The sequence below is a fragment of the Ambystoma mexicanum genome, chromosome 13 (assembly GCF_040938575.1).
Source record: "Ambystoma mexicanum isolate Mex_15411 chromosome 13, UKY_AmexF1_1, whole genome shotgun sequence".
Lineage (NCBI taxonomy): Eukaryota > Metazoa > Chordata > Amphibia > Caudata > Ambystomatidae > Ambystoma > Ambystoma mexicanum.
Window position 1 is genome coordinate 125,566,949 of NC_090938.1, and position 21,637 is coordinate 125,588,585.

At 49.3% G+C, this 21,637-nt stretch overlaps 1 protein-coding gene across 4 annotated transcripts in view; it reads right to left on the reverse strand.

Annotated features, from left to right (window-relative positions):
• Positions 1-8,615: 8,615 nt before the first annotated feature.
• Positions 8,616-21,637, reverse strand: part of BRPF3 (bromodomain and PHD finger containing 3) — a 795,874-nt gene continuing 782,852 nt past the window's right edge. For all 4 annotated transcript variants that reach the window (XM_069633430.1, XM_069633427.1, XM_069633428.1 and 1 more), the window contains 2 exons: positions 11,774-11,928; positions 8,616-11,648 (listed from right to left, as the gene is read on the reverse strand). In XM_069633430.1, coding sequence (XP_069489531.1) covers positions 11,465-11,648; positions 11,774-11,928 — 339 coding nt within the window. In that variant the 3' untranslated portion in view covers positions 8,616-11,464. The remainder of the gene's footprint in view (positions 11,649-11,773; positions 11,929-21,637) is intronic.

The following is a 21,637-nucleotide window of genomic DNA, read 5'->3' on the forward strand; positions in this document are numbered from 1 at the left end:
AGCGCAACTCCCTGCTGAGGGAGTCCAGAGTGTTGTGGATCCCCAGTAGGGGAATCGGGAACATGTTCTGTTGCAGGGCCCAATGCCAGAGCGCTTGGGCCTCCCAGGAAAGCTGTGGGGACCTGGTCACCCCCCTGCTTGCGGATGCAAAACATGGACGTTGTGTTGTCTGTGTAAATCCGAACCACTTTCTCTCCGAGCAGGGGGAGGAAAGACTTCAGTGCCCAGAATATCACCCGTAGCTCCAGCAGGTTGATGTGCTGGGTCTTCTCTGTCTCTGACCACAAACCCCTGGTGTGCTGGTCTTGGCAGTGGGCTCCCCAGCCCTCCAGGGAAGCATCCATAGTGACAGTGATCTGATGGTCCGGGAGCCTGAAGGGGGCATCTTGCAGGATGTGTTCTCTCACTGACCACCAGAGCAGGCCCTTCCTGAAGGTTGGAGTCAGCGTAATGCGGCCCTCACAGAAGCCTGATACTTGTACACATCTGCCATCCAAGAACTCTTGAACTGGTCTCATGCGTAAGTCTGCAGTTGGTGATCAGTAGGATGTATGAAGACAACATCCCCAGCAAAGACTTGTAGCTGCGGACTGTGGTAATCCGGGTTTGGCTGAGGTAGTGCACCTTCTGCAGAAGGGCCGTCACTCTCTCGTCCGAAGGCCTGGCTTTGCAAGTGCTGGTGTCTAGCAGTCCCCAGCGACTTCGGGAAGTTGATAGAGAACCCCAGTTGTTGAAGACATTGGATCATGACGGCGGTGTTGGACTCCGCGAGAGGAGGGGGCTCTTACTAACCAGTCATTTAAATATGGGTAGATGTGGACTCCTCTCTGCGGCAGATGAGCCACCATTGGTGCGAGGCATTTGGTGAACACCCGAGGGACCGATCTGAGCCTGAAAGGAAGAGCCTTGAACTGATGGTGCTCTCCTGATACCACGAAACTCCGGTTTGAAGGGCGAATAGGAATATGGAAGTATGTATCTTTAAGATCGAGGGACGCTAGGAAATCCCCCTGCTGCAGCTGGGAGAGTACTTGTTGCAATGTTACCATGCAAAAGGTTTGTGCTTTCAGAAACTTGTTAAGCACCCTTTGGTCTAGAATGGGTCTCCAACCCCCCTGGTTTGTTCAGCAAGCCCTTTTTTCTTACCAGAAATTAGTGGGGATACACCCCTTTCTGCATCTCATTCCTGGAGACCTTTTCCACAGCGCCCTTTCGTAGCACAGACTGCACTTCCTGGATCAGGAGAAGCTGTAATTTTTCTGGTCTTCCTACAGAAGGACTGTCTCAAGGGTACTTTATGAACCCCAGCGAGTGCTCCTGATGGAGGAGGGACAGCACCCATTCGTCGGATGTTACTTGAGCCCATTCGTCAACGAAGTTTGATAGACGACCCCCTCCACTGGGGTGCAGAAGTGGGAGGCCCCCGTTCTTGGCCGGTCGGTCATGCTTGCTTGCCGGACTGATGAATAAGGGCTCTTGTAGGACGTGGACGACTGGTACGTACTGCAGTTGTCCCGCAAAGTTCTATTATAATGCCCTTTCCCTGAACGAAAGGACTGGCGCTTGTGTTGTAATGGGCCAAGGGAGCAGGCAGTTTCAGTGTCTGTCTTTATGGCCTGTCGGGCCTCATCCACCTTTTTCCCAAACAAGGCTGTGCCATCAAAAGGCATGTCTCTAACCCGAAATTGGACATCTGGTCAAAAGTGTGTGGCTTTAAGCCAACTTGGTTGGCATAGGACCACTCCATTACCCATCTGGCAATAGCCTGTGTCGGCGATGTCGACGGAGACAGAGATGGCTTGGCCAGATGCAATCTCACCCTCATGGAGAATGTCCAGTGCCTCTTGCTTCTTGCCCTCAGGCAAGAATTCCAACAGGGGCCCCAACTTGTACCATTACTCGCGATCATAGCGGGCGAGTAGGGCCATAGCCGTTGCCGCATTGATAGTCATGGCAGCTTTTGCAATGATTCTCTTGCCGAAGGCGTCAAGACGTTTGCCCTCGTTGTCTTGGGGGCATTGAGAAGTATGAAGATGGGTTGGCCGTCCTCTTCCTGGCCGCAGCAGAAACTACTGAGTCTGGGATGGGCTGTGTGCGGAGACAGGCAGCAGCGCTCTCTGGAGCCGTGTACTTTTTATCGAAAGGATCCTACTTTGGAGGTGCAGTTACAGGGTGTGCCATGGCAACCAGGCCGTCCTCTCAGATGTCATCCAGTGGAGGTATTGCCATGATGGACTTCCTGCGCTGTTCTCTGCGTTGATCTAAAACGCTCTCCTTTCTTTGCTCCTCCGGTGCTAAGCCGAACATCGTGACGCCCTAGACATGAGCACATGGAAAGCTCCTACTTCATCAGGGGGAGAATCCCAGAGAGGCACCTCATCTGGTTCACCATGTGCAGTGAAGAAGTCGTCAAACTCATGTTTGTTTGATTAGAATGAGTGGGGGACGTGACCTCTTCAGGCTTCGTGTCCACTCCCTCATACGTCAGTAACTCTGGTACCGACCAGTGTCTTTGCGGCTTGGGGTAGGCGAGAAATCTCATACCCCCCTCTGGAGGGTCCTGGGCCCTCAGCCAGCATCTGCCTGCTGGGTTTGTCAACCAGTGGTCTCAAAGGCAGTGCATGCAAGGTTGCTACCAATGTTGTCAGTGTTGACAAAAGGTCCAATGATACGTACCTTTGAGCGCACGGTTGCTGATGCTGGACTGCCATTGACAGCATAGGATCCCATTGGGGCAAAGGTTGTAGAGGTTGTACCATCCCGGCTGACAGCAAGGGGTTCAAAGATTGTGGTCTAATGAGGCTTGCTTCACCCTGAGGTGGACTCCTCAGTGGCAGTGCCCTAGGTGAAGATGGCTGCTGTGACACAACAGCTTCCTCCTCTTCCGACTGTGATAAAAAAGTCCGTTCTCGCAACAATGCCACCCAGTAATAGAGCCACCCCCAGGTTTGGAAACACAGTTCTTGGACATTCTGGCTGTGCTTCTGTAAGAGCCAATAGCTGTGGTGACAATGGACTGGCGACAATTTTGACTTGCCGATGGTGGTGTTGGCGACGGTATGACCGATGAAGCGCTTGTGGTCGATGTGCTCATATTTGTAGCCATCAAGGTGGGGGGCGATGATGGTTTTGTCATCTTATTCAAGGACGTTCTGGTATTGACAGTTTCGTAGACTACGAAGTAGATGATTTCATCGTCGACGATGACAAGTCTGCAGACTTTGACGCCGTTGCCGGCTTTGCAGACGAGGATGTTGCGGTCGATGACTTTGGTGTAGATGACCTGCAGTGCAACGAAGGCGGCCTCGTAGCCGACTGTGATAAGGTCGGAGACGAATACTCACTAGACTTGGAGTTGGACCTCGAGATATGTGCTTCCTTGTGTCGATGGAAAGGGCTTTGGTCCTTTTCCCGCACTGCCTTTCCCTGGGTACCAACCTTTGTGGAGGGCTGTTTCTTGTGTGACGACCTCGAGCCATCGCCTTAAGGCTTCCTTCTGCCTTTTCTCCCTAATGGCTTGGTCGTCGTGCGATCTGTACCTCTTACTTGAGGTGGTTTGCTGGGCCGTCCTGGCCTGTCGTAACAAGGCATGACTTTGTACCGAAGCCGAGCCAGAGGCCTCGCCGTATTCTTCTAGCCAAGCGACGAGACAGCGGTGACGGTCCTCTAGCGTCTTGGACGAGAAAGACTGTCAGATGTCGCAGTCTTTGACGACATGCTGCAGGTGAAGGAAATAGAGGCATATCTCGTGGTGATCTCCACATAAATGTTCTTCAGCCCACAGCAGGCACATGCCCTGAACAGGCACTTTCTTGTGGATTCCGCCATGAGTTAGGCCCAACTCTGTAGCTGACTCGTCTTTGACGTCAACCGGCGGCGGGAACGTATGATGGAGGTCTCGTGTAGTGGTACCATGTTACCGGTCATCGAACAACGTTAAAAAACAATTATCCAAGAAAATTGTTGAAGAAGAGTTTTGAAGACTCCCAACACTAACATGCAGTAAATGGTCTGAAGATGGCCGACCGGGGAGGAGCTAAGAGAGTATTTCCTATTGGCTGTGCCAAAACGACGACAGAGCACTAAAGTGACTGAAGTTTCAGTTTAATTTAAACTGCTCTATTTTACTGAGGATTACCAGCCTGACGACGTGTGATATTTACAGCATGTGAATCTATGAAAGATCCAATGTTGGAGAGGCGTCCGAGAGAGGGACCTCATAAAAAAGGAAGAACAACCATTCAAAGAAAAGGAAAAAAGTGAACAGCTAGAAGTAACACCTAAAAAGGGCGGGTGTCACAGAGCGCAGCAAATCTTGTACTTCAGTGTAGATGTAAAAAACAGGAACTGGGTGTGGCGGTCTGGACGTGAGGGTGGGGTCCTTCACTCATGAGGATGCATGCTAGTACAGGCTTCCAAAACATTCTAAAGAATTTCTTAAAGTGACCACAATCTTTCAGGCAGCTTATATGACTTACCTGCAGATGCAGTCCCAACCTGCTGTGAAGGAGGAAGACAGAGAAATCCCAGCCCCCCAGGCCCCTCACCCACACTCCATCCAAGGCATCCCAGGATTCTTAAGGGGGAATGGGTACATAAATAATGTTGCATATCTGGGGAAAAACCGAAATAATTTCTCGGTTCTGCACAATGTCAACCTGTGTCAGACTGTAATGGAAAGCGCAGGGGCTAGACCAAGGACATTCCGCCCCAATTGGTTTCTCAGTCCATCCCAAGCTTCAATGTAATCCTCCACATTTCTACCCATGAACTATATTGGCCTGATAATGTAGTGTGACAATGTAGGCAATCCAAAAAAATTGTGAACAAAGATCATATAGTCTGCAGAGCCATGTTTCTTGGCGTGCACAGAATACAATGGGCTTATAAAGAGAACCGGCTTATTGACAGACCTAAGACTGCAGGTCAATCGAAGATAATCACCGTCTGCTAATTCTTACTCTCATGAGCCTTTAGGTTTTTCATAATCCTGGACTGTTATACCTAGATAGCCAAGAGAAAAGAAGGTGTAGCTAGCCAGCAGCTCCAATCAATTCCATCCTCAATCTGAAATCAAAATGGCAGAGAGAGCTAAAGCAAACCCGCCTTGTGAAGCTGCTGGCAGGCCCACAGCCTATAAACAATAGGTAACCAAAGTTGTAATCCCAGACTTCCACTCCCAATCAGGGGCTCTGCTTGCACAATATACACAGTTGATATACCTTAATCTCTTGTATGACCTGCATCCCGTCCAGCAGGAAAACAGGATGGGCAGAAAACCTGTTGACCATGTAGGAGTCAGGAGTTCAGTGAGAGAGGCGGAGAGTAGTGTGCTGTGGTGGTGTGAAGCTGACAGGAGGAGAGCTGAGGGAGAATTCAGAGGTGTTAGGAAAGATTTCAAATTTGAATGTAATTTTTCCTCCATGTGTGAACCCCCAAACATTTTGCTGCTGTTTTACACCCTGATATAACCTTTGCCAGAGAAGCGCAGCCCTCCGCTGCACTCCTCTGGGCTTTCGCTCAATTCTTATGGGGAACCTGACATGCCCTTAAGACAGTCAGTACTGGGAAACTTTGTTTCCCTTAGTCCTTTCCTCATGTTGCAGCTTTTGTGCAACATGTAACAAGAGTGTAATGTAACTTACTTTACCGCACTCTTGGGTCTCTAGTCATTCCAAAGGCCCTAGAAACTCTCGCTGGACTTATTATGAACTGTGCAGGTGTGTCACAGACAGGATTGGTGGCAGCTATCGTTTATCTTATGTTTTGAACCCTTTTTTGCCAGGTTATCCGCGCTTACTAGGTTTGGCACGAATAGGTGGCCTGGCTCCAAAATGGCCATGCCACGCGGTTCTTTGTCCTGTCGTTTGGCCATCTTGCCCCATCACCTTCCCCAGGTCAAACCGACCTGGGTCAGTCCTTATTTGGTCATGCACTTTCCTGCAAAACCCAAAGCTTTCACGGGCTTCTGCATGCCTTGTGTGTGTGCCTCCAGGATGTGGGCTGGGATGTCTGTTCCCAATACACATCCTGGGTGCCAGAGAGTCTGGAGTGTCATGAATGCCTGGGACCACCGTGGTCCGTGATTGGTCCACGTATGGAGTGAGTGTTTGTGAGCAGATCTCCCATTGGGTCCTCTCCGTTTTGGTGCGAAGAGAACTTTGGATAAGAGGAGGCCGAAAACACCACTACCAGGTCGATCTCCTGTGTTCACACCGAACAAGGGATAAGGAGCCAAGTATCCTGCAACAAGAAGCCGAGTCGAGGAACCGCTGGTGACCCGCTGGAAGGTTTGGCATCCTGAGCCCGCTGGCGTCCTGCGAGACCCCTGTGCATCTGATCGTCCTAGAAGGTCTGCGAAGGTGCTTCGACCCATTGGAATAGTGGGACCAACTATTCTCGGCACTGTCATCAAACCTTGCAAGTAAGCCTCTTCGGAAGTGTCCCTGGGCCAACCAGTGGGCTGACCAGCTTACACAGGACGTTTGCTCTGTCACCGCCGCTGTTTCGGAGCAGCCCTCGAAACTTCACCTACTGCTAGCTATGTGTCCACTGCACCCTCACACCAAATTTCGTACACTTGGCATTCCCAGGTCTGAAGTGAGACGAGTGCGCCCGGACCAGAGTAAACGCGGTTGCCGTGTTGCCCTGCTGTGGTAACGACCTGTGCACGTTCGCTGCATTTGTGACCCCCTCGACCCTGAATCCTGCTGCCGCGGAATCTACACAGTGTCGAGACGTCCTGATTGTCGCATCCGAACCTGCCAGCAACGTGAACTGAACTGGCGAAGTCTGGGTCTGCCTGTGTCGGGGACTGGAGAGTAGTCCATACCCCAACTGGTGGCTCCTAGCGCAGGAACCCATTTCTTTTCTACCGCTGTTGCGAAATAGCGGATCCATCCGGCACTCTCACCCTGCCTCTGCCCGCAAGTGGAGGTCTTGCTTGAGTAGTGGGGACTTGTTCTTCATCGCTTCATCCACCTTCCTGAATTGTCCGAGACCCTTGAAGAAACCATATTTTGTCCATTGGCACAAGCGCGTGCATGTACTATTGAGCATAAGGCTCCTCTCTTCGTAGGGCTTGGACTGCCTCCTAGTTAGGTGTATTTCTGATGTCGAACTAGGTCTAATGATTACTTGAACTGCCTATTTTCCTCCCCATCTAGGTGGTCTACATATTTCGTGCTTCTAACTCCTTAGACCCCTCGGTCTTGTATATATATTGTATTGATTGTGATGTGTTGGTTTACTTTAGTATTATTGTGATTCTTTGCTATGGTCGATGTTACAAAGGCCTGGTAATAAATGTGTCTATATGTTTAATATAACACCTGTCTGGAGTCATTTGTAAGTGTCCTTGCTTTGTGTGCTCATTGAGGTCTTTCAGTCACCCTCACCCCTCTTGAGACTTAGTCTTGACCACTGCCATCGCTACCCTGATTGGTCTGGCTTGTCCAGAGGTTACCCTGTTCCAAGAAACTAGGCTGGCCTTCTGAACCTCTGCCCCTCCAGGTCAGAGTTCAGAAATCCATCTTAACAAGAGGCAGTTGACGAGAGACGGGAGAGCTGAGGAGGGAGAAGTGTGAGCAGAGGAAGAAATAGAAATGGAGGCAGAAGTGACAGGGGAGGCTGAAGAAGGAAAGGTGAAAGCAAAGGCAGAGGGGGAATGTGACTAAGAGGTGAGAATAAGAGCAGAGATTAAGATAGAAGTAGAAACAGAGAGAAAGGAGGAGCAGCCAGAGGGAAAGGAGGAGCAGCCAAAAGGAGAGGAGAGATAGCGAGAAAGAGAGAGAGAGAGAGAGAGAGAGAGAGAGAGAGAGAGAGAGAGAGAGAGAGAGAGAGAGAAAAGCAGGGAAGTGGAGAAGATCACAGTGACCAAGAAAATAAAAAGGGACGCAGGGAGGAAAGGAGGTGAACATTAAAAAGGGGGGGAAGTAACTAGGATGAGGAGGTATAGGGCAAGTTGAGATGGCTGGGCCAAGAGTCTAATCTAACACCTGGGCAGTTTCCTAGGGTGGTGCACGAGGAACATAGGACAGAAGGGTCTGACAGCCTCAAACAAGGGTTTAAGCATAAGACTCACAGGGTCCAACGCAGCATACGAGTATGACACCTTAACCAGGTACAGATGACCCATAGGTGGTGGTGTAATTCACAAGATGAGACCCCCCCCTGTGTCCTCAGTGAACCTAAATCCCTACTTTTGTTATTGCAAATAAACCATTTAGACTACATAATAGCTCCAAGTTGTGTGTTGATCCCCCGGCTGTGACACTGCAATGAGTCTCATCTGATCCAGTTTGGGATTTTCTACTGGATTCTGAAAAGATATGAATTCTCTGAGCTGTTCGTGTCGAGGACAAAACCAGATGCTTCCCAAAAGAAAATATGAGGATCACAGCGTTTGACATTATGAGGTTTTCGACCTCACTGTGTGCCTCCACGAAACAACATCCACAAAGCATTGTTCAAAATGTTACATATATTATAGTTATACAGACGAATGACCGGATTATGCATAGTATATGATTCCATAGGAGATTCAATCTATGAAAGCAGTTTCATGATAAAAGGCAAACAAAGCAGATACACAGTAAGAAAGGGAGGTGTCATGCTTGTGGGGACAGATTAGAACATTTATTTAAATTGAAGAGAAAATAGAGTTTCAGACAGTGAGGGTATAGTAAGTAAAATCTCTTTACAAGCATACATTATAAGACTTCTCTGATATAAATTTCTAGAAAGCAAAAAGACTCACTTTCTGCAATAAATAGAATGCTCTGTGCTTTACAACAGATTGACAGCAACACTGAAAGGTCTGGTGACAAAGCCACCAACACAAAAGTCTAAAGGGGTATTGAAAAAAGGTTCTAAAACAGTGATATACACAGGTCACAAAGTCCACAGCTGAGCTACTACTAGAAAAAAAGTGTCAGTCTCGGTCAAATGGGGCACAATATCACGCACCCTGCACATAACGGAGGACGCCAAGAATAGGAACACCAGGCTGCAATAAGTTATAATAATATTTTACACCTATTTACAGATTACCGTTCCCTTCCCACCCACCAATCATCTGTGGACTTCAGTTAATCAGTTTAATGTACAAAGGTTCTTGAACTTGGCAGTGTTCTCTCAAGGATGAAGGCTCACTGCCACTAGATCTGTTAAAAAAATATGGCATGAATGGCAGTGATAATAATGACTCAGAGTGAAATACAAATGTCTTGAAATTAAGCGAAAAAGTAAAAAAAAAAAAGAAAAAGTGATTATTGTAATCTGATTCAGACTACCACAAAACATTGCAAGGCTATCCCCCCTTCAGAGATGGCTAACCAGGTGTAAATAGAAGAGGTTTCACCATGCTGTAGTTGTTTTTATTCATTCACTGCATTTTTTGTAGTTAAGGAAGGTGGATGGGTAAAATATACATTTCCAACCCTGGTACCAACATTACCGTATGAGAACATTCTTAAGTTAGAAGTGGTCAAAGGATGGGCAGGAACTTTGTGAAACTCAAAAGCAGGACAAGTAAAGCAGTGCATTTCAAAGCTTTCCCCGAAACAAATCCAATTCTAAAAGACACTGCTCAGTCAACACACTCACACTCACAATCTAAAACTGCCATCTTTCCTCACAAAAACTAACATATAGCAAATACCCACCTCAATGCATCTCCACAGCCAAAACACTAGCACACAACAATTTCTGGTTCTGGCATACAGCCTGCCTAAACACACTTGCCTTCCTGAAAAGGCAGCATGTATCTCGTTACGTAGATTTTCCAGTTGATGGATTGTATTTTTAGATCACCAAGATGCAGGGCTACTTTCGATGTGAAAGATCCTTTTTGTCATAAACATTTCTCAATATGGAATATATGGAATATACATTTCAAAATGCTCTGATCTCCACTATTTGCTAAACAATTTTCTCAAGTCAGTCACATACACCAACTGTACTAGATATTACACTGTTTAGATATTACACCATCAGAAAAATAGTATCTCAAAAGACAACTAATTTGCTGCAGCTGAGTTTAACATATGCTTTGTTCCAATTATATTTATGCCAAACACATTTTTCAGCGTACTTGTCTATAAAATGGATGATGGCAGGAGCCTATTTAATCCCAGAACACTGAACTGATTTGGGGTTATCTCCCTTACCTTACACTCATTGCAGCAACTAAATTCTAATTAACTGGGCCTTCACCAGGTATGAGACTTTATAGATTGATTCTTAGTAAGACAAAAAAAATCCATAAAAAATGGAAACTAAATATACAGGTGTGTGTATATAAATATATTCTAGGGATTAGGTTAAATAGCAAGAAGCTGTGAGGAAAACGTGTGGTTGTGTGGAAGGAAGTGGGCCATGCCCATGATATTGTGTATCTCACAGTTCTATAATGACAGCATTTGAGCAGCTTAACTATGCAGGCAACACATCGTGGGCCCACACCAAAAGGCATATCCTAACCCAGGGCAACTCTAGAAGCACCTCCAAACTAAGACCAAGCAGCAGCAGGTAAGCCCACAAGAGTCCAGTCCACATGAAAGAATGCTATCCTCATAGCCAGGCTTACATGGCAGCAGGCACAGACTCTAGTGCCACTCCCACACGGATGAACAATTGGCTTTGAGAGCAAGGCTCACACAACAGCAGGTCTGAACCCAAAGGATGCCCAGACATACTCAAATAGGCACTCATTAGTTAGCAGACAAGGCCCAAAAAATCAAGCCCATGCAGTTGCAGATATGGTTCAACACACATTTTCACAAACATGTCTTTACCAAGATATTCATGCTAAAAACCTAAGTTACACTGCTGAATGTGTGACTAAGGCCAACCAAACCAACACAACAGTCTTCAAAATATCTGAGAAAGAACAATGATCAGAGCATGGAAATCAAGGAACGCGTAGTCTTGCCAAGTGAATTAAGTGTGCTGAGAGTGTGCCGCATCCGTGTACTGGGCAAAATGGACCAAACTAAGGGCGGTTGGGGATTCTGGCAATTTTGGCACAAGGGTCTAAACCTGTATTTACAAAATGACCTCACGAGAATCCATCAGTGTTGGAGGCTGAGCACCAGGGCGGTAAATAGCATGAGGTAAGGTACAGGAGTAAAGGAATCAGCAACATTCTGTATCCACAGCACGGCAATGCATCTCCCCCACCCAAATAACCCTTTAGTCCCGTTCATGCTTCTTCCCTCCTTGGCTGGTGGTAGTCCTTCATAGAGCAGTTCATAAAAGCTTTACTTTTCCACCACTAGTTTGTGAAATATTTTGTACATTCTGGGGTCCCTCGCTGGAGTTCCAGTACACAGAAGGGGATGCGGGGGAATAACTCCCCTCAGTGCAAAGTACACTGGACATGTTCTTTCCTTTTACCATAGGTTCATTACTCTCCAGCAGGTCCAAGAGGTCGACATAAGCAGCAAAATGGATTCGCAAACCCCTAAAGATAGTTGGAGGTGACAAAGGAGTGGTCTCCCCGAACACGGCTCATGTGGATCATGGCACGGTCATATGCGACCTGAACAGATTTGCGAATGCTAGTTTTCCGGCCCTCCAACATCTTAAGCTTGTCTACTGTGTCATCCACACCAAGAGGCAGCACCTTGTCACGAGGAAGCCACTGCCTGCAAATCAGAAATAAACACAAATCATAAACAAGAAACAAATGCAAGGAGATGGAATTAACAGACATGACAGTGACAAGACACAGAGAGACTAGAAGACAAGTGAAGGAAGGAAGATTCCTTACCAGGTTCTTTTGTTGTCAAAGAAAAGGACCAAAAAGAGTTTCTGTCCTGTCTCTGTCTGCCGCTGCTCCCCCAGCTTCAACACATCGAGCGGTGGCACTGGAATGGGAATGCCGTTGTGCAGAAGCCCTTCACGTGGCATGTTGCTGTCTATAATCTAGACACCAAAACAATAATCGCAAATTAAGTCATGAAGTTTCTGGGCAATGATCCTTATCAGCCACAGTTTGTTTCCATACTATTGTGAGATTTCTAGTTGAGACTTCACTATACATGAATAAGTGTGACATTGGATACATTAGAGTGGAGATAGAGATGAATGAGAATGTAATGATGAAGAGTGTGGATGGATGAATTAATGAATTAATGTGTGTGGGGACAGAGAGAATGGATCAATTAATGATTATTGGAAGGGATATGTGAGAGGATACAGGACGGAATACATGTGAAGCTAAAGAGATGTGTGAATAGATGAGATGGTAACAATGGATGGTTAAGTGAATGAGTGTCGGGATGAATGAATAAATGGTCTGATAATATATATTTTTTTTAATTGTCATTTCGTTAATATATAACCTTTAACAACTAAACCACTAAAATAGTAAAACATATCAGAAGCGACAGAACTACATTACAAAATATCAATACATGCAAGAAAAAAAAAGGAAAGGATTAATACGACAATTAAAAAAAAACTGTTCTGGATTAAGATACACATAATAAAACCAATTTCAAGCATTTAATAAAATTAACTACAACCAGTACAACAGAAGAGCTACCAGCAATGCAGTTAAACCAAAAGACTTCACAATCTGCAGTTAATCAAGTGTTCACATTTTGTTAAATAAGCAAGCCGCTTATCAAGTGTGCAGGGCAATGAACCAGTATGTGTTTTAAGTTCTCACGCTCTCCTGGGCATCTGAAAAATCTACATTTGGTCATCTCCCCAGTGATCATCCCATATTCTAGTAGAATTTGTTTTGTATGAAACAGGTTCCACCTGAACCTTAAAAACGACCCACGCACAAATTTGTTGGGATAATGTGATAAGAAAGAAGCCATCTCTGCTTGTTTTTTGTGCTCCAGACTCAGGTATTTCAAAGATGCGTAACTATGCACTCCGTCAAAGGTGCTAATCCAATCCTGCGCATATAACTGTTGCTTAACTTTCTCAGGATTGGCTACAAGATCCCACTCAGTTTGATTAATCGTACTTAGTAGTAAACGATTACATAAAACACATAAGGATTTAAAAAATTGATCACCATTCCGTTTAGCGATATATTAAGGTCCAAAAATAGGGAGTCTTAAAAAGGGCTCAACATTTTATTGTAATAAGGTAGGGTTTTCCAATGAGCTCTGCTGACCAGAGAGCTAATACCCAGCTCACATCTGATAACAAGTAAAGGAACCGAGTTGGGAACCCTCAGGGCCCTTCGTCAAATTAAACTTTCCAGTTTTGGTAAATAATCAAGGACCCAAAATTGAAGAACATCGATACCATATAAAATCTTAGGGACTATTTTCTCCTCATAGAATTTTAAGAGGGGAATGAAGGAGAACTTACCACATCTAGCATCGATTTTACACATTTCATTTGTCAATGACACAGTCCTGTAATTCAACCAATCCTAAAGACGTGACTTGTGGGGTTTAGAAACAACTGGGAAACCAAGATAAACTATCAACCCTTTCTAATGGGTCATAGTCAATACACCATTGAAAAGCAGTGCATTGTAGTCTTCCCAGAATTAATTTTAAGGGAATTAAGATAGTTGAAGTAAGCAAAAGTGTCAACGAGTTGTTGATGGCCCTTCTGGGTGCAGTCAAATAATGGGAAGTCATCGGCGTAGACCATCAAGACTATTTTGAGATTGACAGCATTGAGAATGGCAATTGGCATGTAATTCTAAGGATCTGCCCCAGAACTCCTCTGAAAAATAGGTACAACAAATGCAGTTCTCTATGATGGGGGAAATATTTCAGATAGAGCCACATGCGTTACAAGAATGGTCAAAATCGAGGACCACAGAATATGATCACTTTTAAATACGACGTTAGTCAGTCAATTAGGACAGGGGACCTGGAGTTGCTAGCTAATTTTTCACATAACTTCTTCAACCGCCTCCTGAACCACAGGTACACTCCAATTGTCACTTAATTACAAAAACTCAGCGCTTCCAATCAGTTCAAGGGAGGCTGATTTCTGGGTGACTCCAGATTCAAAGAGATCTACATTTCCAACCACTTCGGAAAGAACTTGTCAGAGTAAATTGCCTCAAAGTACTCAACCCAATTATTTTCAGAAACTGCAGTTAGCTGAATATCTGACTGGGATGTCCCCAGTTCATTGACCATTTTCCAAAAAGCCAAGGAGTTTTTATTCCTTAAATTCAAAAGAATCTGCTCAGCATCTCGTTGAAGTCTCTGAGCATGAGTGCACCTCAGCCAAATCATGTAAGTTTGTTTGCCTGCCTTGATCAAATCTGCTGCCACTGCGGTGTCAAAAGAATCAGAGCACCGGACTTTCCTAATCAAGTCTCCCATTTCCCTCAATTTTTCCACTAAAGATCGATCACACGCCTGCCGGCGACTAAGAGGCTGCAAGGAAGTATGAGTCTGCGACTTTCCCATAACAAATATGAAAGTATCATCCATGAATGTGCACAAGTTGTTAACACTAAATGTATTGTATTGTATTTGGTTATTTATATATCGCTCTTTCCCCACTTGTGTGGCCTCAATGTGCTTTTTCTTGGTTGGAACGCACTCGGTGGCCATAGTCGATGTGGTGGAAAATTCTAAGGACTTTGGCTTAAGAGATGCATGTGTGCTTGTTGCTGGTGTAGTACTTGGGTGGCTGGCAAGGCTCGACTAAGCAGCCTGAAAAGAGGTCAGGAACGTGGGTAGGCGCTGTTGAAGGTTTGCGACAGATTGCTATTGTTGAGAGAGTCGATGTGTGGCCAGCTGTACTGAGTTCCTTTCGGATTGGTAGTCGCTCTATGCTAGTGGCAGAGGTGTTGAGTTACGTCAGGTATTTGAGTCTGGATGCTATATGCGATGCTAGACCGGATGTGCTTAGCCATAGCAGCATTTTATCGTGCATGGATGCATGGCCGTGCCTGCGGCCTGTGTCCACAATGGTGGTGTGAGATATACATATCGTTAGCTTCGAGGGGTTCTGGTGGGGGGCGATCTTTGTCCAGTGCAGCAGAGGAAACAGGCCTGGCTTTCAGAGTCCATTACCATTGAGGCCTAGGTTTCACAATGCAGTAGGTTTCCCCATATACTAAACAAGGAACAAGTTACTTACCTGTAACTGTTGTTCTCCAGCATAGGTCTGGCATGGATTCACATGCTCATGAATATTCCCCGTCGTCAGGCCGGGAATCCTCGGTAAAGAAAAAAATCAGTATCAGTTTCGTTTCTGATCTTTCTTTCTCAGTAGTAACCAATCACTGGTCTCTGGGTCATACTGCCCCCAGCCAATGACTGCCCTCACCCTAAGCCCCGCCTCTGGCAGCCATCTTCAGATTTGGTAGCACGCAAAGTGGCAGTATGACCAAGTGAAGAGCCGTAGAGGGGCAGGAGGGAGGGTTTGCATGTGAATCCATGCCAGACCCATCCTGGAGAACAACAGTTACAGGTAAGTAACTTGTTCCTTCTCCAGCATGGGGTCTGGCATGGATTCACATGCTCATGAATATAGGAATAGATAGCAGTACACACGTGCACAACCAACGGGAGGTGGAAAAAAGGCTCAACATTAAGCATTACATCAAAACTCTACATTAAGCAGTTCTTACCTCCTCACCAGGCTCACCTTAGGCGAACAGGTTGCGCAGCACCGCATGGCCGACCCTGGACTCCTCCCTGGAATCCCGGTCGATGCAGTAGAATCTCGTGAAGGTGTGCATCGACCCCCACGTAGCAGCCCTGCAGATGTCCAACAGGGGCACACCAGACAAGAATGCCGTGGTGGCAGCGATAGCTCTGGTCAAATGGGCTCTCGGATGGCCAGGCAACGGTCGGTTTGCCAACCGATGACAGTGCGTGATGCAGCCGGAGAGCCATCTGGAAATGGAAGCCTTCGAGAGAGCCTTCCCTTGGTTCACAGGTCCAAAGTTCACAAAAAGCTGCAATGTCCTCCGAAAACTCTTCGTGCAGTCCACGTAGAACTTCAGCGCTCTAGCCACATCCAGCGAGTGCAAAGTCCTCTCGGCCGGTGACGAAGGCGACGGGAAGAAACAAGTAACACCAAGGGCTCGTTGAGGTGGAAGTCCGACGGCACCCTGGGCATAAAAGAGGGGTGCATCTTCAGCACCACCCTCGTGTCGTGAAAAGTTAAGCATGGAGGCTTGCAGGATAGGGCCTGGATCTCTCCCACTCGCCGTGCGGAGGTGATGGCCACAAGAAACGCAGTCTTCCACGACAGGAATTGCAACGGTGCCGAATGCAGAGGCTCGAATGGCGCCCCCATGAGCCTGGTCAGCACCACGTTGAGTTCCCACGCCGAGGCAGGGGCCTTCACTGGTGGGAACGATCGGAACAGTCCCTTCATAAATTCCTTCACCAGGCGATGGGACCACAAGGACGCCCGTCCTGTGGTTCTGGTGTATCCGGAGATCGCAGCCAGATGTATCTTGATGGAGGCGTGGGCAAGTCCAGCCTTGGCCAGCGACAGTAGGTACGGCAGCACTTGAGGGGCTGTAATCCGTAGAGGGTTAATCTTCTGTGCACGGCACCAGACAGAGAACCTCTTCCACTTATGTCCGTAGCACTTGAGAGTTGAGGACGCCCTGGCTTTTGCAAGGACCTCTCTGCAGTCAGCCGGGATATCGTACCCTCCAAACTCTAGTGCTGCAGGAGCCAGGCCTGCAAGTTCAGCGACTCTGGGTCGTGATGAAGTATGGCTCCTCCTTCTCTGGAGAGAAGATCCACGTCCGTCGGCAGCTTGACTGGTGGGGACGCTGACAAGTCCAGAAGGTCCGGGAACCAGATCTGCCTCGGCCACGCTGATGCGACCAGGATCATCCTGCACCGGGACCTCTTGAGCTGGTTGACGAGTCGGAGCAGCAACGGCAACGGAGGGAACACATACAGGAACAGGCCGTCCCAGGGGAACGAGAAAGCATCGCCCATGCTCCTCGGCTGGGGAAACCTTCTGGCGAACCTCTGGCACTTGGAGTTCGTCGCCGTTGCGAACAGGTCGATCTGCGGTTTTCCCCATCGTTGGAAAAGTCGATCCACTTGATCCTGACGTAGTTCCCACTCGTGGCACGAGCGCAGCTCCCTGCTGAGTGAGTCGGCGATGGTGTTCTTTATCCCTGCCAGATGAAAGGGCACCAGAAACATCCCTTGGGCGACGGCCCAATGCCACAGATCCTGGGCTTCCTTGGAGAGGGCTGGGGATCTGGTTCCTCCTTGCTTCCGGATGTAGAACATCGTGGTGGTGTTGTCGGTGAAGATTCTCACCACCTTGCCCTTGGGGGACGGGAGAAAGGACCTGAGGGCCCAGAACACTGTACGGAGCTCCAGGATGTTGATGTGGAGCGTCTTCTCCTCCGGGAGCCACAGGCCTCTCATGTGAAGTTCTCCGGTGTGTGCTCCCCACCCTTCCAGGGAGGCAGCCGTCGTCACCGTTATCTGGTAGGATGGGGTCTGAAAGTCTGTGCCCGCTGTCAGATGAGCGCAGATGCCCCACCACCGGATCGCTCGTCGGAAGTTCTCGTCGAGCGGGATCCTGTCCTCGAAGCTGCCCGTCACTTGGATCCAGCGGGAGTCGAGAAACTCTTGCAGAGGGCGCATCCAAAGCCTGCACAGGTGCACGAGATATATGGAGGAGGACATCATCCCGAGGAGGGACTTGATAGACCTCACCCTGGCCACATCCATGGCCAGCAGACACTGCACCTTGCCGAGGATGGCCTTCGTCCTTTCCTCCGAGGGTGAGGCCAGACGCGCCACTGTGTCGAGCTTGGCTCCCAGAAACAGTGCGACTTGCGACGGGACCAGGTGGGATTTGGGAATGTTGATGGAGAATCCCAGGTCCGTGAGCAGCTGGACGGCCTTTGCTGTGTGATCCACGGCAAGCTCCCTTGTCCTTGCTCGGATGAGCCAGTCGTCCAGGTAGGGGTAGACGTGGATCCCCTGCAGGCGCAGCCGCGCCGCCACCGGTGAGAGGCACTTGGTGAACACCCAGGGTGCCGACTTCAATCCGAATGGGAGAGCCTTGAACTGGTAGTGCCGTCCTTGGACCACGAACCTGAGGAACTTTCGGTGTTCTTTCAGAATGGGGATGTGGAAGTACGCATCCTCCAAATCCAACAACGACAGGAAATCGCCCTCCTCCAGCTGTCCCAGCACGTGCTGGAGGGTGACCATCCGGAACTTCTGTGCCTTGATGTACTTGTTCAGTCGTCGCAGGTCCGGGATGGGGTGCCATCCTCCTGTCTTCTTTTTCACTAGGAAGTACCTTGAGTATACTCCGGAGCCCCGGAGCCTCTTCGGGACGAGCTCGATGGCACCTTTTTTGAGCAACACCCTTACTTTCAATAGCAGTTGAGGGACGTGATTTTCCTTCCTGACCACGGGTGGAATGCAGGGGCACTTTTTCAGAAATTCGAGAGCGTGCCCCTGGGCCAGGGTGTCCAGCACCCAATGGTCGGTGGAGATGGACTCCCACACGCTGACAAACTTCGCCAGCCGGCCTCCCACTGGGTTGCTTCGGTGGGGGCCCGACCCCGCTGTCGGTTCAATCTTGCTTGGAGGACGCCTTGCCGCCTTGGCCTCCCTGGCGACGACGGCGGGGCCCACCCGACTTGCCTCGTCCTCTATAGGCTTCCTGTGACGAGCGGGCCGCTTGGCGGTACGTAGAGGAGCCACCACCGAATCCCTTGGAAGCACCCTGCTTGCCTCCGGTGCTCCGAAAGGACGGCCTTAGTTGCCGGAGAACGCCTAGGGCCCTAGCTGTCTCCGTGTCCGCCTTGATGGCTTGGAGGGACTCATCCACCGTTTTCCCAAACAGGTTGTTCCTGTCGAACGGCATGTCCAACACCTTGGCTTGTACATCCTGGCGGAAATCCGTCGCCTTGAGCCAACCTCGTCGTCTAAGGCAAATGCCGTTGCCTAGCTGGCGGAAACCGGTGTCGGCAATGTCCATTGCCACCGTAATGGCATGGTCCGACGCCACTTCGCCTTCTTGCAAGATCTCCTTGGTCTCGGCCCTCTTGTCATCCGGTAGAAGTCCAACAGGGGGGCGATCTTGTGCCATAACTGTCGTAGTGGGCCCCGATCGCGAGGGCGTTGGCCGCCTTAATCGTTGTTGCCGCCGACGAGATAACTCGTCGTCCCACTGCGTCCAGCTTCTTCCCTTCGCCGTCAGGCGGGAAAGTTGACGTTGAGGCCGATGCCCCCCCGCCCCCGCTTTCTTCTTGGCCGCCGCTGAGACGACCGAGTCAGGGGTCGGTTGCGCCCTAAGACACAAAGGGGCCGCGTCGGGGACCCGGTACTTCTTCTCGTACCGATCCCTTTTGGCAGGCGTCGTAGACGGGTTCTTGAGAAGGGTGAGACCCTCGTCCCAGATGTCATCCAGCAGAGGCACGGCGAGGACTGCCTTCCTCTTGGTCTCGCGCCGTTGGTAAAGGAAACCTTCCTTCTTCTTCTCTTCGGGGCAGAGCTGAAAAAGCTTGGATGCCCTGACGATCATTGCATGGAAAGATCTGATCTCGTCGGACGGGGAGGCCCGGGCTGGCGATGGGAGCTCCGTCCCGCCGTCACCACCGCCGTCGTCGGTACCCGTTGTGGCCGTGTCCGTTCCCGTGTCATCCCCAGGGACGGGGACGTGGGTAAAGGCTGAGCAGGCCGCGAGGGCTGAGAAGGCGCGGCTGGATGGATCCGTTTTCTCTTGTTCAGGGGGCTTCCCGCCGGGCCCGGCTCTGGTTCCTCCGTCGAGACTGGTTCCGGATCCTCCGTCGGTGGTAAGGGCAATCTTGTCCTTATCGCCGAACATAAGGATTGTATTGCCAACAAAATGGCCGCCGAGTTATCCTGCGGCTCCGGGAGCGACGGGTGACTAGGACCCTCGCTGCTGTTACTCTCGTCGTCACCCTTGTCGGGATCCCTCCCGTGGGGACGGGCCTCTTCGACGCCCTCGTCGAGACCCTCTAAGACTTCTACCAGCTCCTCCTCGGATGCCGTGTCCCTGTCCACAATGGCCACCGGCCCCCCCCTTTTTTCGCTGTGGTCTTCACGGGGGTCTTTTCGATGGGTCTGAAAGAGGCTTCCCTTCACGGAGGCAGGGAGACGCTGGGCCCCGAGGTCGCCTCCACTGGTGTAGCCTCCACAGGCTGCGCCAGGGCCGCCGCGACTCCCTCGAGAGGCCTTGGCCGGGTGAATCAAGGCCTTCACCGCCTTAGGCGTGCTTGAGGCCTTCACCTTGGGGGGAGGGTCACTGCCTGGCTCCCCCTCGGCCGAATCCTTTGAGATCGACCGGGGCCTCTCCAGAAGCTTACCCGGGTGCTCGGATTTCCTCTTCCCCGAACCAAAGCGTTGGCTCGTGGTTGATGGTGCCGGGGAAGGCGCGCCCTGCCTGGCAACCGAAGAGCCCGACCGTTCGGTGCTCCCGGTGCCTGCGGACTCATGGTGCTTTGCCTTCTGTTGGGCCCCCGTCGCGCCCTCACAGGATTTAGAAGACCGCTCGGACTTCTTCTTCTTCTTCTCACCTGACGGACTCCTTCCTTCCAGCCAGTTGGAGAGACGAAGGTGTCGCTCCCTGATGGTCCGTTCCGACATGTTCCTGCAAAACGCACAGTCCTTCTCCACGTGCGTTTTGTCCTCATGAAGGCAGTAGAGACATTTCGAATGCTCGTCCTCCTTTAACACATTCTGTAGCTGGCATCCAGGGCAAACCCTGAACAGCTTTCCGGGCGTCGAACTTCCTTTCTCCTGGGCCATGTTCAGGTAGGCCGCAGAAACTTCTGGAATCCCCCAAGAAGCGTAACTCGACGAAATCTTCACCCTTTAGGGGAGTAGAAAAAAATCTGACATGGATACCCGTTAATCGGATGTAGAGACGGTGGAGCTTGAGGCTCTATTTGACCGAAAAATTAGAAATTCCCTTTTAAAAAGTGCGAAAACGCAGCAAAAGCTCGAGAGCTAAACACGAGGACTCCCAACACTTGAGCGTGCGGTAAAAATCTGAAGATGGCTGCCAGAGGCGGGGCTTAGGGAGAAGGCAGTCATTGGCTGAGGGCAGTATGACCCAGAGACCAGTGGTTGGTTACTACTGAGAAAGACAGATCAGAAACGAAACTGATACTGATTTTTTCTTTACCGAGGATTCCCGGCCTGACGACGGGGAATATTCATGAGCATGTGAATCTATGCCAGACCCCATGCTGGAGAAAGATGGAGGCTACCCCTAGATTTGAGAATCCTGTATACTGGGAGAGAGGCATAGGTTTCACAATACAGTAGGTTTTATCATATACTAAACAATGATTGAGGCTACCCCTAGATTTGAGAGTCCTGTATGGTGGGAGAGATGCCTAGGTTTCACAATTCAGTAGGTTCCCTAAACAAAGAGGGAGGCTACCCCTAGATTTGAGAATCATCTATAGTGGGAGAGAGGAATAAGTTTCACAATGCAGCAGGTACACCATTTGCTAAACAAAGATGGAGGCTACCGCTAGATTTGGGAGTCCCGTATAGTGGGAGAGAGGCCTAGATTTCACAATGAAGTATTTTCACCATATACTAAACAATTATGGACGCTACCCCTAGATTTGAGAGTCGTGTATAGTGGGAGAAAGGTCTACGTTACACAATGCTGTAGGTTCATCATATTCTAAACAAAAATGGAGGCT